At 54.7% G+C, this 17409-nt stretch overlaps 1 protein-coding gene across 1 annotated transcript; it reads right to left on the bottom strand.

The window, feature by feature from the left end:
* Positions 1-4217: 4217 nt before the first annotated feature.
* Positions 4218-9603, bottom strand: PTGES2 (prostaglandin E synthase 2). The gene is made up of 7 exons (XM_067743153.1): positions 8911-9603; positions 7529-7726; positions 6797-6855; positions 6276-6425; positions 5808-6008; positions 5353-5470; positions 4218-4885 (listed from the first exon to the last, which is right to left on the bottom strand). The coding sequence occupies exons 1-7, from the start codon at positions 9178-9180 to the stop codon at positions 4763-4765; spliced, it is 1119 nt and encodes a 372-aa protein (XP_067599254.1). The 5' UTR covers positions 9181-9603; the 3' UTR covers positions 4218-4762.
* Positions 9604-17409: the final 7806 nt, after the last annotated feature.

Genomic DNA, 17409 nt, shown 5'->3' with positions numbered 1-17409 from the left:
TTGGCTCTCGACCTCTTCCTGGCGTCATTCCAACCTCTCACTTCTGTTCTCACGTCTCCTCTTCTTTAGTCAAACCTCCCTCAGCCTCCCTCTTATAAAGAGACTGTGATTACATTTAGGGCTCATCTGGATAATCCAGGAAAATCTCTCCATCTCAAAATCATTAATTTAATCACACCTACAGAGTGTCTTTACCACATAAGGTAACGTTCCCAGGTTCCAGGGATTAGGACCTGGATATATTTGGGGGCCATTATTCAGCCCACACCACACCATCCCCCCACTACCACGTCTGTTCCCCATTAGACACTTCTGCCCGTCCACATCCTTCCCATTGGACTGGTTAAAAAAATTAGGGAAGAGTCATCCAGTGGAGCATGGCATACTGTGGAACAGTCATTAGAAATGGTGAGGGAGAACAGTTACTGATCTGGAATGTGATTCAGGAGCTACTGTGTGATCTGAATTTTTATTTCAAAAAATATGTATCTAGAGAGAGAGAGAAGTAATGTGACATTGTGATTAAGATCATCGACTCTGGAGCCAGGAGATCTGGGTTCAAATCCTGCCTGTGCCATTTACTGTGTGACACCAGGCAATTCATTTAACCTTTCTGATGCCTCAGCTTCCTCATCTGTAAAATGGGAATATTTGTACTTACCTCATAGGGATGTTGAAAGGATTAAATGAGGTAATATGTATAAAGTGCTTAAAGTGGTGCTTGCCACAAAATAGGCCCCATTTAACTGTTAGATATAAATATTGTACATAAAATATAAATTATATATATAAATATAAAATATTTTATGTGTGTATGTATATATATATATATATATACACATACACACTATATGCAGATACATAAAAAATAACTAGAAGGCTATTCTCCAAAAAAAAAACTTTTTTTTTTTTTTTGGCTACGCCACGCAGCTTGTGGGAGCTTAGTTCCCCGACCAGGGATCGAACCTGTGCCCCCTGCATTGAGAGCACGGAGTCTTAACCACTGGACTGCCAGGGAAGTCTCAAAACTTTTTAAATTTTTGATATTTAAATTTTTAAATCTCAGTGATGGGTCTGTGAATAACTGGTATCTTTTTGCTTATCCACAAGCTCTATTTATGCACAATGAACAATTACTTGCATAATCAAAATGAAAATTTTAAATTTAATAATCTAACAAAAATAGTGAACCAGAATCCTAATCCTTAAAGCCCCTGCTGTGGCTTGCTCTCCTGAGGGAGCCCTCCCTGACTCCCAGGGAGGAGGGATCTCGCCATTCTCACGGCTCTCTTCCCTTCTTACTTCCTGGAGCACTTGGCCGTGAACTCCAGGAGCCCAGCAGGAAACAGCAGGGAGTGTGTTCTGAGAAGAGACAGCAGACCCCACCGGCTGCAGAAAAACACCCCTCACACATCAACAATGCACATCAACTTTGTGCAACCTTCCCATCCCTGATTTCAACAACCCCATGAAGGGTAACTGACCTCCGAGAGCTTGCCCACGGATGGCCAAGGATGGGGCTTGCCCAAGGTCACAGCAAACAATTGCAGAGTTCCCACTTCAGGCCTTCTGCTGCTACCAATGCCCACAGGCACAAGCCATAACCTAAGCATTACCAAGATGGGGCAAGGGTTCCTAGCTTGCGGCCTTTTCCCCTGAAAGGTGTGACTCTTCCTACCTACCCACCTTCAGCACTTTGCATGCTAAACCCATTTTACAGATGGGCAAATAGGGTCCCTGGAAAATGAAGATGGCCCAAAGGTGCGATCCCAGAATTGGCCACAAGGTGGCAGCACCAGGTCTTGTGGCCATCCCCTACAGGGCTTTTGCATCCTCTACCGCCCTCTGCTGGTTATGGGAAAAGGTAACTGAGGCAAGGTTGTCACCTCTGGGGGAAATACTCCGTGAGAGAAGCAGGACTCAGTGCCCCGTGGTGGCCTTGCATTGACTGGCCATTCTCCAGCCCGTCACAGGGAATGGGTCTAGTTAGCACAGTCCTTTTCATCAAGGTGACTTTTCATCAAGGTGACCATTTAGTGGAGGTGGGTGAGGAGGGTGTGAGCAGGCTCCTCTCTGCCTGCTGCAGCCCCAGGGATAAAGCCCCAGTCAGGAGTGAGGCCCCTATCCCCGGCATGGCTCTGCCATCAACCATATCCTCCTCTGAGAAATGCAAAAACAGAAGAAAACATCTCTGTGAAAACAAGGAGAGGGGTGGTGATGAGTAGCTGGGGTCTGGCCTGCCCCTGGCACCTCCTTCGCCAGACCAGGCCTCAAGAGGAAGACATGATCACTGGATTTAGCAGGGAGCAGAAAGGGCAGGAAGCACAGGGTGGGACTGTGGGACGTGAGACCCTCCCCAGGCCATGGTGCCATGGACTGAAGGTAGACGCCTCATCCCAAGCAGGTCACATCAAATGCTCCCTTTGGGGAATTTGGGATTGAGACAGAGAAAGGCGAGTCGGCCTCCTTGAGCAGCTGGAAAAGCACCAAGTAACCCTGGGGGGTGACAAGGAAAAGCCTGTCTGTGAAGAGCAGGCAAAGTGGGGAGGGGGGCAGGGATGCAGCCCCGAGGTGCTCCTGGCCTAGTGCCTGCCCCGCTGAGGGAGGCTCTGGGGTCCACAGGCCAACGCAGGTCCTTGGAGCAAAGGCGCCTTGGGACTTAAAGGCCGATCAATGAAGGGGGAACTGCATCCTGGACACAGCGGTGACTCGGGAGACCTCAACACCTGTGGGCCCCATGGAGGCAGCTTCCACAGCTCCTCAACCCACAGACTGGTGTGGCCTCAGGCCTCAGCTTCTCTCCTTCCTCCCAGAGGAAGGAGCACTCTGCAGCCATGAAGACCCAGCCAGTGTGACACGGTGACAAGGACAGATGCTCGCCATGGGAACAAAAACAAGCAGGTGGCAGACAGCCCTGCAGAAGCTGAGGCCACTGCTCCCAAAATGACACTGTCTGCCTCCAGAGTGCTTGTCGCTTCTACCTTATTTGAATGTTTGCTAATACAAAAACCATGAATTTTTTTTTTTTTTTGGCCACGCCGTGCAACTTGTGAGATCTTAGTTCCCCGACCAGGAATCGAACCCGTGCCCCCTGCATTAGGAGCATGGAGTCTTAACCACTGGACTGCCAGGGAAGTCCCCAAAGACCATGAATTGTTTTTATGTTTTAAAAAAATTAACAGGGCTTCCCTGGTGGCACAGTGGTTAAGAATCCGCCTGCCAATGCAGGAGACACGGGTTTGAGCCCTGGTCTGGGAAGATCCCACATGCCACGGAACAACTAAGCCCGTGCACCACAACTACTGAGCCTGCGCTCTACAGCCCGCGAGCCACAACTACTGAGCCTGTGTGCCACAACTACTGAACCCCGCGGGCCTAGAGTCCATGCTCTGCAACAAGAGAAGCCACCGCAATGAGAAGCCTGTGCATCACAACGAAGAGTGGTCCCCGCTCGCCGCAACTAGAGAAAAGCCCGTGCGCAGCAACGAAGACCCAACGCAGCCAAAAACAAATAGATAAAATAATTTTTTTAAAAAAAAATTAACAAAGAAAAAATTTAAACTCTCCTGAGAGGGTTGCCCAGTCACTGCACAGTAGGGAGGGCCCGGGAGGTAGAATTCAGCTCACTGGCTGCCTGTCGGGCCTCTGCAGGGCCACCTCAGCAGACCAGTGTGCCCCTCATCTGCTGAAACCAGGGGAACAGGGACCCCACAGCCCTGCCTCGTTCCCAGAACCGCTTCTCTCTATAGCCCCCTGTCCCAGCGTCCCCCCCACCCCCCCCCCCACCGTGAAATGCCAGGCCTGGGATTTGAAGCCCTGGGTGGCTCTGTGCTGCCAGAGGGGCCCCTGGAAGGCACTGTGTCCTCTGCACCCTCGTCTCCTGGTCTCCAGAGCAAGACTGGAACAACCCCGGCCCCTGCTGCACCAGGCACCCTTCTGCACACGTGACCTGTATCCTGTCATCAAGCCCTCACAACTTCCCCTTGAGGTGGGGACCACCATTGTGCCCATCTGACAGATGAGGAGACTCGGGCCGAGAGGGGTGCCCCTGCCCAGAGCCCCACGGTCAGTGGGGAGCAGAACTGGACCTGCACCCTGGGCCATCTCTGCACCTCCCTGCTGCACATCCCATGTCCGTGTCCCAGGGGTTATGGGACACAAAGCCCACTGAGCCTTTCACCCAGGCCTGACACTTAGTAAGCACTGGACAAACGGTATTTACTGGCTGCGGACCTCCACTATGGTGCCGCCACGCGGGGAGCAGCAAACCTTTTCTTTATTGTGAACATGACACACAGTCCTGGGGACACCTGGGAAGAGCAGGAACCAGGGGGAGCCAGGGATGGGGCCTCCCCAAACCAGACGGTTCCTACTTCCCTTGCCCAGGGCAGGAGCCCAACCTGATTCCCACCCACGGGGTGTAAACAAGGCAGCCTTGAGAGCCCCAGAGAAGGCTAAAGAGCAGGGAGGCCCAGGAGGGGGTCCAGCTGGTGAGGGAGGTAGCCTTCCATGCCCCGGGGGGCGGGGGTACATTTGTGAATGGAAACTGAGCCTGGGCTTTGTCCCCCAGCGCCCCAGGGCTCCAGCAGACGTCCAGTGTTAGAAGCGAGGGGGCAGTTAGGGTGGGTGGGCAAGAGGTCGAATGATCCTGTCCCCTGCTGCACTGTATCACAGCATCAGCAGGTGCTGGCCCAGCGGCCCTGGTCCCCCACAGCCGGTGTCTTCCACTGTTCCCTCCCTCCTCCCGGCAGGGATGCTCAGTTCACTGGGGGGCCTCAGCGATGGCCTTCTCCACCCGCAGGTACCAGGGCTGGATGTGAGTGTGACGCATCAGGTCGTCGAAGGCCTCCAGACCCTCCATCACACGCAGCACACCGTACACTGCCTGGGGGAGGGGGGGCGGGTACAGAGGGGGTGTCCATGCCTGCCCCGCCCTCTGCCCGGTGTGTGCCCTGGGCCCATCACCTCCCCGTTCAGGGAGCCCCGTGACCCACTGACGGGCCAATTTTGCACGCAGGACTTTGAATGAAGCGTGTGGGTTGGCTGTAGGATTCGGGAAGAGCGGACCCCACCACTCGCTCCAAGACCAGAGCCTTGCAATCAACATATTCTACCCTGGCTGTAGGACTGCTTCAAGGATTGGCATTGAAGTCAGGCCAACAAGACACTGTCCCAGGAATCTTGCTGGGCAGAAGCCTGGAGCACTGGTTTTCCTTAAGCCCTTGACAACCAGTGGAGGCAGATGCCTCTGGGATGGAGGAGCTGTGAGACGTAGGTATTGCCTGCCTGGGCCTCCCCCACCCCAAGGACAGACCCTTTGGTCTGTGCACCCTCTGACACCACCACACTCACCAGATCAGCCAGGTTCGGCCTCTGGCCCCCCATGAAGGGCCGGTCTTTGCCCACAGCTGCCACCCACTTGTTGGCAGCCTCGTAGAGATCCTCACGCACGTCGTCCTGGAGGCGGTGCCTGGGTAGGAATGGGGGAAGTCCATCAGGGGAACTCCGAAACCTGGCCCAGGTGGGGGGAGCGAGAAGGCCCGGGGGCCAAGGCTACTTCGGCGGGTGGAGCAGGACAAGAGACCCAACCATGGAGAGGAAAACAGAGGAAGGTACAAGGCAGAGACCCAGCTCTGGACTCCCAGGCCAGCCCTGCTTGCCCTGGGCTGGGGGAGGCAATCAGGAGTTCTGGGTTTGAGTCTCAGCTTGGCTAACGCTGGGGACTTGGGGAGGGCAGGCCCCCAGGTGCACGCGCGCATGAGCGCACGCGCACACACGAGCGCACACACACACGTGTGCACCGTCACCTGCTCTTGAGCCGCTTGCTGATGAAGTACATGGCAGCTGCGCCCATGTACTTGGCCATGGCGCCCTCCACGGTCCCGAAATTGCCCTCCTTGACAATGTAGTCAAAGGAGGCCAAGGCTTCCTTCGGCGTGCGGTACACATTGGGGGAGATGAGGTGCACCAGCCAGTCGTCTGCCCACTGCCGCCACTTCATCTCCTCCCTGCGGGCAAGGGGGGACAGAAGGTGGGCCAGGTGGGCTCCCTGAGCCAGGGCCTGGGAGCTGAGGGAGCAGACGCACTATCTCGACAGCCCAGTGTACGGACGGAAGCAGGAGGTCCTCAGGAGAGTCAGTCACGCCCGTGGCTCAGCCCCAGCCCTCGTGGTCTCCCATGCTGCTCCTGGCTCACAGCATCTCGCGCAGCCTGGTCCCCTCTGGGGAAGACCAGCCCCTCCCCACATCCCCAGGGCCGGCCCCGGCCCCACTCACGTCCTGGCCTCCTTCCCACCATACATCCGCTGGGCCTCCTTTTCATCCAGCATGAGCCAGTACTTGTTGCAGAATTCGGTCACCTCCTTGCCCTGGTCGTTCACAGCCTTCATGGGTGGGTAGTAGGTGATGATGTCTTCGAGGGGCTGCCTTTGGGAGATATCCAGAGCCTCACCCTGACTCCCTCTTCCTCCAGGAGACTCAGCCCTCACCTCCTCGGGATGAATATCTACCCCAGCCTGATCCAGCCCCAGGACTGACCCACAAAAGCTTTCCCACCCTCCTGTGGGTGACACAGGAGGTCCTGCAGCAAGAGGGACTTGGGGCAGATACCAGAAGCACTTCCCCAACAGAGGGAGATGCACAGAAGAAGGGGGAGTCTCAGAGTGATGCCCGTGGCCCATCCTGGAAATCTAAGCAGCAGCTCCACCCCACTCCCATGCAGGAACCTAGGGGAGGCCTCCCTGAGATAGGAGACAGGATGAGATGCAGCGCCAGCCTGGGCCTCAGGGGCTCCTTACCCCGACACCAGGTAGGTCTTGAGGGCACTGATGATGACAGAGGAGTCGTTCAGTTGTTGCTGGAGAAGAGGATGGTTTAGATCAAGACTGTGGGGGGCGGGGGGTACTGGCTGACTGGCCACTGGCAGGATCACCAGGGGCTCTTAATCCTGACACCCAAGCACTCTGCAGAAGCTGGTCGGGTGGAACCTGGGCATTGTTTGTCTGTCCCTGGAGGTTCACCCCTAAAATTGATGCCCACTGAGCTTTCCCTTCCCCCAGGACCCACTCCCCGCCCTCAGGGAAGCCTGTCCCGAGTCAGGGAGACCCAAATGTGGCTAATGGGGAGGAGAATGTGGGGAGGACCCAGGATCTGAGCCCCGCCCACTCACCCGCTTGGCCTCCTGGGCACTGAGGGGCCGGGAAGACTCAGAAGCTACGTACTAGGAGCCAAGCCCTACACCCTGGAGAGTATGGTTCTCCGTTGATTAACGAAGCAAACCCAGAGGGGCTAAGTGACTAGCCCCAAGTCACACAGCCAGTGAGTGACAGAGCTCCACCTTGAACCCAGTCCACCCTGACCTCAGAAGCCACGTTGTTAAGCTCTGTGGTCCTCTGTCTCCCTTAGACTCACGGGTTCATAAGCCCCAGCTGAGGCCCGGAGAGCCCAAGTTCCTTCCAGGGCTGCAGGGCAGGGCCCAGCTCAGGACAAGCCTGGACAACGGGGCAGGGAGGGAGCTCCCCAAGGCTCACCAAGCTGTCTCCTTCCTGGGCCAACAGGATGGGCACCTTCCTGTAGGAGGAGAACTTGATCTCGGCCCTGCGCACAGGGTTCACCTCCACCACCTGGTAGGGCAGGGCGTGGAAGTCGAGGAAGGCGCGGACCTTGCTGCAGAAGGGACACGTTTTGTACTGGTACAGAGTCAGCTGCAGGCGGCTGGACAGGGAGAGCTGGATGAGGAGCAGAGGAGGGCGCTTCTGAGGCCCGGTGCCCAGGCCCCGCCCCCAGGTCCAGGCCCCACCCCCAAGCAAAAGTTTCCCAGGAGAGTTTTCTAGGATGACCTGAGAACTTCAGGAGAAATGCGGGATGGGTGACAGGGAGAAAGGGAGGTGAAGGGAGGTGGGCAGCAGGCTCCTGCAGTGGACAGCCAAGCGCCCATCCAGTGGGCTCCCCAGGTAGAAAGTCCGTTCTGTGTAGGAGGAATCTTCTCATCTCTGTCCAACGCTAGACAGACATCTCTCCTCTCCTTCCTGTCCCAAGGGAACTTCAGACACCGCCAGGTGTGCCCCCCCAGATGCAACTGTTTCAACTTGGGAGTGCCCACCCCGACCCCTTCAAGGGGTGTGGAGGCAGAGCCCAGCGTTTCCGAGCGGGGTCTACCTCAAATCTACAAGAGGGGAGCGTTATATCTGGGCCACTGGCCTGCATAGAGCAGGAGAGCCTCACGAGAGCTCGCAGCACATTCATGTTTGAAAGCCACAGCTGCAGTACCGCTCCCCCATTGTTCAGAGATGAGAGACTGAGGCTGGGCCATGGAGGTGGGCGGGCAGGCAGACACGGAATTCCACTCCCCATCTACCGTTCCTGTTCCCATGGGTTCAGGAAAGGGGCGCCTGTGGGGGTGTGTGTGGGGGGGGTGCTGGTGCTGTGTACAAAGCATCGCAAGGGCAGCTGGGCCACCACCCGGCTTGGGGGACATACCCTTGTTCCTCCGTGTCTCAGGGCCTGGAGTCTAAGGGTCATCAGTTCCGTAAAAATACTAATAACAGTACTAATAAATACACAACCTCGGGATCTGGAGACAGTGGCAGGGACACGATAAAATGTTTGTAAAGCCATCCACTGTACAAGAGGCTTTCCCTTTTCAGTGATCTCCAAATATTTCCATCAAAAAGTCTTAAAACACGTTAGAAAAACGACTTTGAAACAACGAGAATTCTAGTCAGCAGGCATCAGTAGCGCCCCATTTCACAGATGAGGACGCTGAGGGCTCGAGGGCTTAAAACCAAGTCACTGGTCCAAGGTTAAGAGCGGACGGAGGAGGCGATTCCTGACACCGCCGGTTCCCAGAAGTCCCGAAGTTCGGCGCTGACCCGAACGCCCCTACCCAAGGCTTGGTCCGACCCGGGCTTACCTGCGCGGCTGAGAGGTCGGCACGGAGGTTCTGGGCGCGCAGGTGCCACCGTGCAGTGTGGTACAGCCCCAGGGCTCCTCCCAGGGCCAGCGCCGCCGCCCCCAGGAGCCGTGCGCCCCCCTTGCGGGTGGTGGCGGCGGGGCCCGGGCCTCCCGCCGCCCCGGTTAAGCCGGCCCGGCTCTGCGCGGGAAGTCCCAGCGCGGGACGACCGCCCAGCCTCCAGGTCAGAGCGAGCCCGCCGGGCCACAGCGCCCGCACAGCGTGGGCCATGTTTGCTCCGCCGGCGCAGCGGGAGGGCGCGAGAAACAAAGATGGCCCGGGCTCAGGCTCCTCTTAAAGGAGCAGGTCTCCAGCGCCCTGCAGGTTGCCGGAGTGACAGTGATGCCGAGTGGGGAGGGCCAGCTCTCGTGGGACTGGGCGTGAGTCCTCGGAGCCCAGTTCCACACATCCGTCAGAGCCGAAGAAACACACCTAGGGATGTCTGCTAAATGCCCCGGCTTCTAAAGTGTAGATGTAACTGGTCTCGGTGGTGACCCGGAGACGAACGCAGGAACTCGGCCACGTAGCTCGCCATGTGGCCGTCAGCGTCATCCGTAATACGCACCCAATCGAAAGAGAGTGAACCCTTCAGACTATCAGGGAAAGCGTCACGGCGTCGGGTCCAGGAGAGTCGCAGAAACCGCCCAGCCCGACCCACAATAGGTGGGAATCCTCGAATCGGGCTTTTTCTGCCCTCCCGCACCGCTGCACCGTTTCTTTTGTGGCCCGAACCATAAAATTTTCCATACACACAGGGGGCCTTAGAAACCACGTGTCTCGTATTTATTTCGCCCACCCGAAGGCGCCGAGTCGCCGACCCGCAGGTGTCCAGCGGCAGGATAGGGCGGAGTGGGGATTCCAAGCCCTCCCGCCCCTCTGTCGGGCTCCTTGGCCCAAACTGAGGGCCCGAGGCTCAACTACCTAGGCTTCTCGGCGGGCAGCCCCGGGATGGCCCCTCCCGGCGGCCGGGAGATGGGTGGGGCTCGAGGAGTGGATGGGGATCTGAAGGCTGGACAGATTGTGGGCGGGGCGATGCGGAGTCTGAAGGCCAGGCGGGCACAAAGCTTCGCTCCCGGGGTGAGTCGCAAGAGCTGGGCTGCAACAGGGACCAGGCTCTGAGTGGGGCGGGACGTGGGGCGGAGTCTCACAGCGGGTGGGGGCGGGGCCCGGGCGCGTTCAGTTGTGGCATTCAGCCCAGCTGGTCCCGAGTTCCACCCATCACCTCCACCTTCCGCCCTGTGCCGGCTTTCTGTGCTACAATCGCTGTGTCCCGTCTTCGCGCTGCCCTTGCGGCGCCCGAGCCCACAATGTCGGGCCCCAACGGGGACCTGGGCATGCCGGTGGAGGCGGGCCCGGAAGGCGAGGACGACGGCTTCGAGGAAGCAGGTGACCCAGGGGGGCTGCTGAAACGACTTTGCTTTCTCTGGGGTGCCCTCCTGGGAAGGGGAATCGGGGCCGGGATAGGGACCGGGAAGGAACCGCAGAGCCCTCCCATCCCCCCGCCCCAGGGTGGTTCCGGAGCAGCAAGCGCCCTCCGGGGGTTTGGGAAGAGCACCTGCGAGCGGGTCCCTGGAAACCGCAGCCTTCGAGAACTGTGGGCGACAGGCCCCGTTTTACAGATGGGGAAACTGAGGCCGCTTCAGGTCACTCGCCCTTTGGGATTGGGATTTGCTCCAGACACTTCTTTCAGCCCATGTGGAGACGGAGACTCCTAAGGGGCCGGGGCCGGGAGTGGACCGTCTTGGCTTGGCAGGAGGGGCTATCTGGGTGGGCGTGCCGCCCTGCTGAGTCAGCAACCCCAGGCACCTTTGCTGGTGTGGCCTGGAGCCCTGGCGAATGTGACTTGCTTACAAAGCGGCCTGTTGCCTACACAGCACTGCAGGGGGTGGGGGTAGGGGGGAAGGAGAGAGAACCATTAGCTCCCTTCTCCCCTTCTGCAGCCTCAGTTTCCCCATCTGTAAAATAACAATAATGGTTAGTGTTTCCTGCAATGAGATCTGTCAGAATTAAATGGGGAAATGAATGGGGAGAGTCTGGAGGCTAGTGAGGCTGGGGTGTTTTAGAGACCCCTATTTTTTGCCTACCTGGCAGCTTGCTCCATCTTTGCCAAATATAGAAAGGAAACCCAATAACCCAATCCTCCACCAAAATACTTGGCAAATTCTCACTTTGTCTTCCTGGCCAAGATTGGGCAGGACGTAAGGGCAGGCCCACGTGTCTTGACCTGCCAGCCGATGCTCACTGCCCTGGGTCCCTATACGGCCTCTTCTTTAGTTCTTTCCAGGCAGGAACCTTCTGTCTGTGGCTGAGCTGGATGGATCCCTAGGCCCAAGTCTGAGCAAACCCTAGGGGTAGCTGTGCTGTTCCCTGTTGCTATGGGACATCTGGGGACAGGTGGCCAAGACCCAGGGTTCTCACACGGGAGAGAGGACAGAGCCTCTGTCCAGGCATAGCCCAGATTGGCACAGCCCAGGAGCCCCATTCTAGGCTGTAGCTTCTGTGACCTCCCATTGGTATGTGACCCTACTAGCCAGTCTCTTGGGCACATGTCCCTCTGAGTCCGTGACCTCACCCTCCTTGTTTTCCTTCACCCTCTCTTATGCGGCCCTGCCTCTTTTTTTTTTTTTAATAAATGTATTTATTTATTTATTTTTGCTGCATGTGGGTTTTCTCTAGTTGTGGCAAGCAGGGGTTACTCTTCCTTGTGGTGCACAGGCTACTCATTGCAGTGCCTTCTCTTGTTGCAGATCATGGGCTCTAGGTGCGCAGGCTTCAGTAGTTGTGGCTCGCAGGCTCTAGACCACAGGCTCAGTAGTTGTGGCACATAGGCTTAGTTGCTCCGCAGCATGTGGGATCTTCCCGGACCAGGGCTCGAACCCGTGTCCCCTGCATTGGCAGGCAGAAACTTAACCACTGCGCCACCAGGGAAGCCCCAGCCCTGCCTCTTAAGAACTGGGTTCTTCGGGGTTCATTCTTGGACCCACTAGGCCCCATACATGTGGCCTCGGCCACCTCTTCCCTACCCTGGTTTCTGTTACCATCTGTGTCGTGAATGCCCAGCCTATGGTTTCAGGTCAACCCTATCCTGGGTTTACAATTGCCTCTGGGTCAGCTGGGATGTCCCACAGGCACCCCACCCTCATCCTGGCATAATCACCCAATTGACTATCTTTCCCACCTAACCATTTTCACCTTTTCTGCTCCTGCCTCCGTCGTCAAGGGAGAACCCAAGAGTCCTGCCAACCGCTTCACCCTCCATGACTGCCCAGCCCCTGCTCTGCCACTCCTCCTGACCCCAGCACTCACCCCTCTAACACCCCAGTGGGTTCTACCCAAATGTCCCACTGCCCCTTCATCTCACCCAAAACCTACTGAAGAGATGAATCTCAAAATAATTGTGCTGAATGAAAGAGGCCAGGCAATAAAGCATATGTACTATTTGGTTCCACTTATATACAACTAGAAAATGCAAACTAATTTATGGTGAGAAAGCAGCCTGGGGGTTGCCTGGGAGTGGGGTAGGGGGTGTGTGATGACGAGGAGCAGGAGGGAAGGGGCATGAGGGGTTTTGGGGGTGATGAGTATGTTCACTGTCTTGATTGTGGTGGTGGTTCCATGGGTATTTATATATGTCATAACAAATTGCGTGAAAACTACAATGAAAGCGGTATGTCAAAAGGACTTCAGAGGGCTTCCCTGGTGGCATAGTGATTAAGAATCCGCCTGCCAATGCACAGGTTCGAGCCCTGGTCCGGGAAGATCCCACATGCCGCTGAGCAACTAAGCCCGTGCGCCACAACTACTGAGCCTGCGCTCTAGAGCCTGCGAGCCACAACTACTGTAGCCTGCGAGCCACAACTACTGAAGCCCGCGCACCTAGAGCCCGTTCTCTGCGACAAGAGAAGCCACCGCCATGAGAAGCCCATGCACTGCAAAGAAGAGTAGCCCCCCACTCACTGCAACTAGAGAAAGCCTGTGCACAGCAACAAAGACCCAATGTAGCCAAAAATAAAATAAATTAAAAATAAGTAAATGTATATATATAAAACAAAGGACTTCGGAGCTCCAATGGCCAAAGTTGGAACAATTTGATCAACAAAATAAAGTAGTATTGGATTATAACCCAACATATACAATAAATATCCATGAGCCCATTCTGATATAAATAAATGATTGAATTAATAAGTAAAGGGGGGAGAAGATACAAATCTCTCGTAGAGAAGAATTCCAAATAATTTGTGTAGACATCCTGCCCTCAAGGAGGTGGAGCAAAACTCCACCCTCCTTAGGTGTGGGCTGTACAGAGTGACTTTCTTCCCAAGAGGACAGTGTGGGAAGGGGGAAGAAGGGTAACTGCAATGGAGAAACCTGACAGTCACCCCCCAGCCAGGTGACCAAGGTCAACATCAACATTGATCAGTCATGTTGACAGTATGTGCCCTCGATAGGATGTGATGCAAAAATGGCACTTGACCTCTGCACTCTTTCTCCCCCAAAACCTATAAGCCCAGTCTAACCATGAGGAAAACACCCGACAAATCCCGAGAGGGACGTTCTGCACAATACCTGAGCAGCGCTTCTCCACACTGTCAAGGTCATCAGAACCAAGGAAAATCCGAGAAACTGTCAAAGCCGAAAGAAACCTAAAGAGACATGACAATGTATGTATATGTATAGCTGATTCACTTTGTTGTGAAGCAGAAACTAACACACCATTGTAAAACAGTTATACTCCAACAAAGATGTTAAAAAAAAAAAAGAGAGACATGACAACTAAATGTAATGTGGGATCTTGGAACAGGAAAAGGGGCCTTATGTACAAACCAAGGAAGTCTGAATAAAGCATGGACTTTGGTTAATAAAGTATCATTGATGGGTTGTTAATTGTAACAAATGTATCAAACTAATATAAGATGTTAATAATACAGGAAACTGAGTGCAGGGTATATGGGAGCTCTTTTCACAGTTTTTCTGTAACTAAAACTATTTTAAAATTAAATGTTTATTTTTAAAAACTTGTCAGATTGCGTACTTTGAACATGCTTAGTTTATGTTGCTCGTCTGGTATTTGTGGGAAGGTTTGTTAATGGTTGATTCGATTTCTGTCGTGGCTATAGGGCAGCTCAGATTGAATCCCTTTGGGTAAATTACAATTTACTGGGAAATTTCCCATTTCATTACCCGTAACATTTACCTATCCATTTAATGTCTATAGAATCTATAGTTATATCCTTCTTTTACTTCTGTTTATTTGTGCCTTATATCTTTCTGTTTTGAGAAATTTTTCTAAATTTCTATCTAAATTATAAGTCTTTTCCAAGAGTCAACTTTTGGCTTTGATATTCCTATTGTGTCTTTCTAATTCATTAATTTCTTCTCTTAACGTCATTTTCTCCTTCCTTCTGTTTTCTTTGAAGTTATTCTGTGGTTTATTTTATACATTTTTATTTTGGACGCCTTGCTCATGACTCTGCAGGCTTTCTAGTTATTCTAAAACACACCCTCAAAGCCATGCGTGTCCCTTGTTTATTGTGAGCCCAGCAGGGCGTTAAGAGTCTATTTCATGCTAGATCTGGTTGTCTGGTGGAGGGAGGGCCCTTCAGAGTTTCTAGACTGCTGTTCACCAGGATTGCTTTTCACATGAGTCCTCCCCAAGGTGTACTCCCCAAGGTCCACTCAGGCCACAGGAAGACTGGGCACCCCTCCGTGCCTACCCTTCAGAGCAACAGCCCTATCTTCCCGATAGCCTCCCTTTCTCTCCTCGCCAGCAGGGGCCAATCTTGACCATCCCTCGCCTTTTGACTTCTCTTGGCAGTAGTCTGACTCCAGTCCACAAGCTCCAAGACCAGAAGTCAGCCCTCCACCTTCCACATCGATTCTCCAAAATAGCCTCACTGGGCAGGAGCTGGAGGAAGCAGCTCCCTGCTCCTAGTGGGGATAATTAGGAGGTGAAAAGGGCAGGGCTCTGATCACGGAAGGGAGGGACCCTGCGGCCCTGGAATACCGGCAAGGCCCTCTGGACGGGCCTCTCCCCCCTCTCCCACCTGATACAGCACACACTCGGAGGAAACACTTGGTGTACACTGGGAACCTGTGAGAAACTTCAGCCATGTAGGAAGGGGAACATTGGAAGGGAGGATGAAGAGCAGACAGTGGGAGAAGGGCAAGGCTTCCACGCGCCAGCTGTGCAAACTAGAGGCCCTAGCATAGTTTTAATAGTCCAGGAGGCCTAAAAGATCCTTTAGTAACTCTTTAGGAGAGGGAAATGATGGGAAATCTGTCAGTGTATGGTTTCACTCTGTGAAAGTGGACAGAATATTTGGGATGTTTTCTTAGCCCAGTCTTTTAGGAAGGCTCTGAACAAGTGAAATCAATTTTCTTTTCAGAAAGCTAAACTTTAAAAAAAACTAAACTTTTTTTTAAAAGGTTGACCAGGAATGAAGATTATCTAGGAGACTTAGAAACATGACACTTCTAGGAAGATGGGGGATTAGGAATGGATAGGAAATGTGGCAATTTAGGGACAAAAAGAGCAAGCTTAGAAGTTTAGGATTTAGGAGTCAGTAGCTGTGGCTCACGGGCTCTAGAGCGCAGGCTCAGTAGTTGTGGCGCACGGACTTAGTTGCTCCATGGCATGTGGGATCTTCCCGGACCAGGGATCGAACCCGTGTACCCCACACTGGCAGATGGATTCTTAACCACTGCGCCACCAGGGAAGTCCCAACAACAGAAATTTAATTCTTACAGTTTTAGAGTCTGTGAAGTCCAAGATTAAGGCACTAGAAGATTCGGTGTCTGGTGGGGGCCCATTTCTGCCCATTTCCTGGTTCACAGACAGCCGTCTTCTCACAGGGTCTGCACATGGTGGAAGGGGAGAGGAGCTCTCTGGGGTCACTTATAAGGACACTAATCCCATTCATGAGGGCTCCACTCTCATGACCTAATTACCTCCCAAAGGCGCCCCTCCTAATACCATTGCATTGTGGGTTAGGATTTCAACATGAATTCTGGGGGGACACAAACATTCAGTTCGTAGCAGTATCCCAGGACAGGGGGCCCCAGAGGTATGGGTAGAGACCAAGGAGCCATGGGTCACTCAACCCTGGCAGACCCAGGTTGGCTCCTAGGGACAGCACTCGGGCTGCACTGACCCTGGGGGAGGCCAGTGCCCATCTGAGGGTTGAGGGACTCTGGGCCCAGAGGGAGCACCTATACCTATGCCCTGCGTCCTCAGCCTGCCTGTCACACCTCTGTAGAGGGTTCGCACCCCTGAGGTGATTCTGAGAGTCATGAGAAGAGGGAAGGGGGTGGTCCTCCCTCCAGCCCAAGGTCCCCAGAAACTCACACCTCCCCCCGGCCCCTACCTTGTCCCCCTGAGAATTGGACTACAGAGGGGCAGTGGCCAGGCCCAAGGCTTCAATTGGTGTTCTCAGAGTTTTACTCTCCTCTGCTCCCTGCACCAGGCTCCCGGCCCCTCGCCCCACTGTCCACTGGCCCAGGTCGGCCCCTTCTCCTTATGAAAATGGACACACTGCCCCTTTGGAGCCTGACCTTGTCCCCACTGTCACAGTCTTGGTCGTGGCAGGACGGGTGCAGAGCAGGAAGGAGCAGGTCTTGCTGAGTGTCAGGGCCACATACCAGGCAGAGGCCTATGGAAACAGCTACCCCTGCCCAACTCCCCCGGAGCCCAGCATCCACCCACCGCCGGCTGGATGCCTGGTGCCCCCTGCAGACCCTGCTCAGAGCAGTGGCCTCCAGTCCCCTGGACCCCTTGTAATCATCACAGGCCCTCTTGCCTGCATGGCAGTCCAAGCCCTGGAGTGAAAGGCAGGAGCACCCATCTAAGGGGCATGCATGCATGGGCCAGGCACCCAAGGACCAGAAGCAGGACAAGGGCCTGGCCCCAGACCTCATGCTGCTGCTGCCCGGTAGACCCTAAGGATTTCCCCAGAGGGAGGAATCCAGTGGGTGTCTTGTGGGGGGTGTCAGAAGCAGCTGCCTTTCTTTTTCTCTTTTATTCTTTTTTAAAATTAATTTATTAATTAATTTATTTTTTGGCTGCGTTGGGTCTTCTTTGCTGTGCGTGGGCTTTCTCCAGTTGCGGCGAGCGGGGCCTACTCTTCATTGCGGTGCGCGGGCTTCTCATTGCGGTGGCTTCTCTTGTTGTGGAGCACGGGCTCGAGGCATGCGGGCTGCAGCAGTTGCGACACGCGGGCTCAGTAGTTGTGGCACACGGGCTTAGTTGCTCCGCGGCATGTGGGACATTCCCGGACTAGGGCTCGAACCCGTGTGCCCTGCATTGGCAGGCGGATTCTTAACCACTGCGCCACCAGGGAAGTCCGCGGCTGCCTTTCTAAGCTTTGCCACAGGTAGGCTTTCTGGTAGGTGGAAAGGGCGGGAATCAGGAGATCCTCGAGTGAGCCCTGGCTGAGAGCTGAGCGATGGGGGTTGGAAAGCTGC

Source organism: Pseudorca crassidens, chromosome 7 (genome assembly GCF_039906515.1).
Source record: "Pseudorca crassidens isolate mPseCra1 chromosome 7, mPseCra1.hap1, whole genome shotgun sequence".
Lineage (NCBI taxonomy): Eukaryota > Metazoa > Chordata > Mammalia > Artiodactyla > Delphinidae > Pseudorca > Pseudorca crassidens.
This window is presented reverse-complemented; position numbering and strand designations above follow the sequence as displayed.

Coding starts and splice junctions, on each gene's coding strand:
- PTGES2 (XM_067743153.1), bottom strand. CDS start 9,180: ATGGCCCACGCTGTGCGGGCGCTGTGGCCCGGCGGGCTCGCTCTGACC. Junction 6,426..6,796: donor AAGACCTACCTGGTGTCGGG/GTAAGGAGCCCC, acceptor TATCTCCCAAAG/GCAGCCCCTCGAAGACATCA. Junction 5,471..5,807: donor AGCAAGCGGCTCAAGAGCAG/GTGACGGTGCAC, acceptor ATTCCTACCCAG/GCACCGCCTCCAGGACGACG.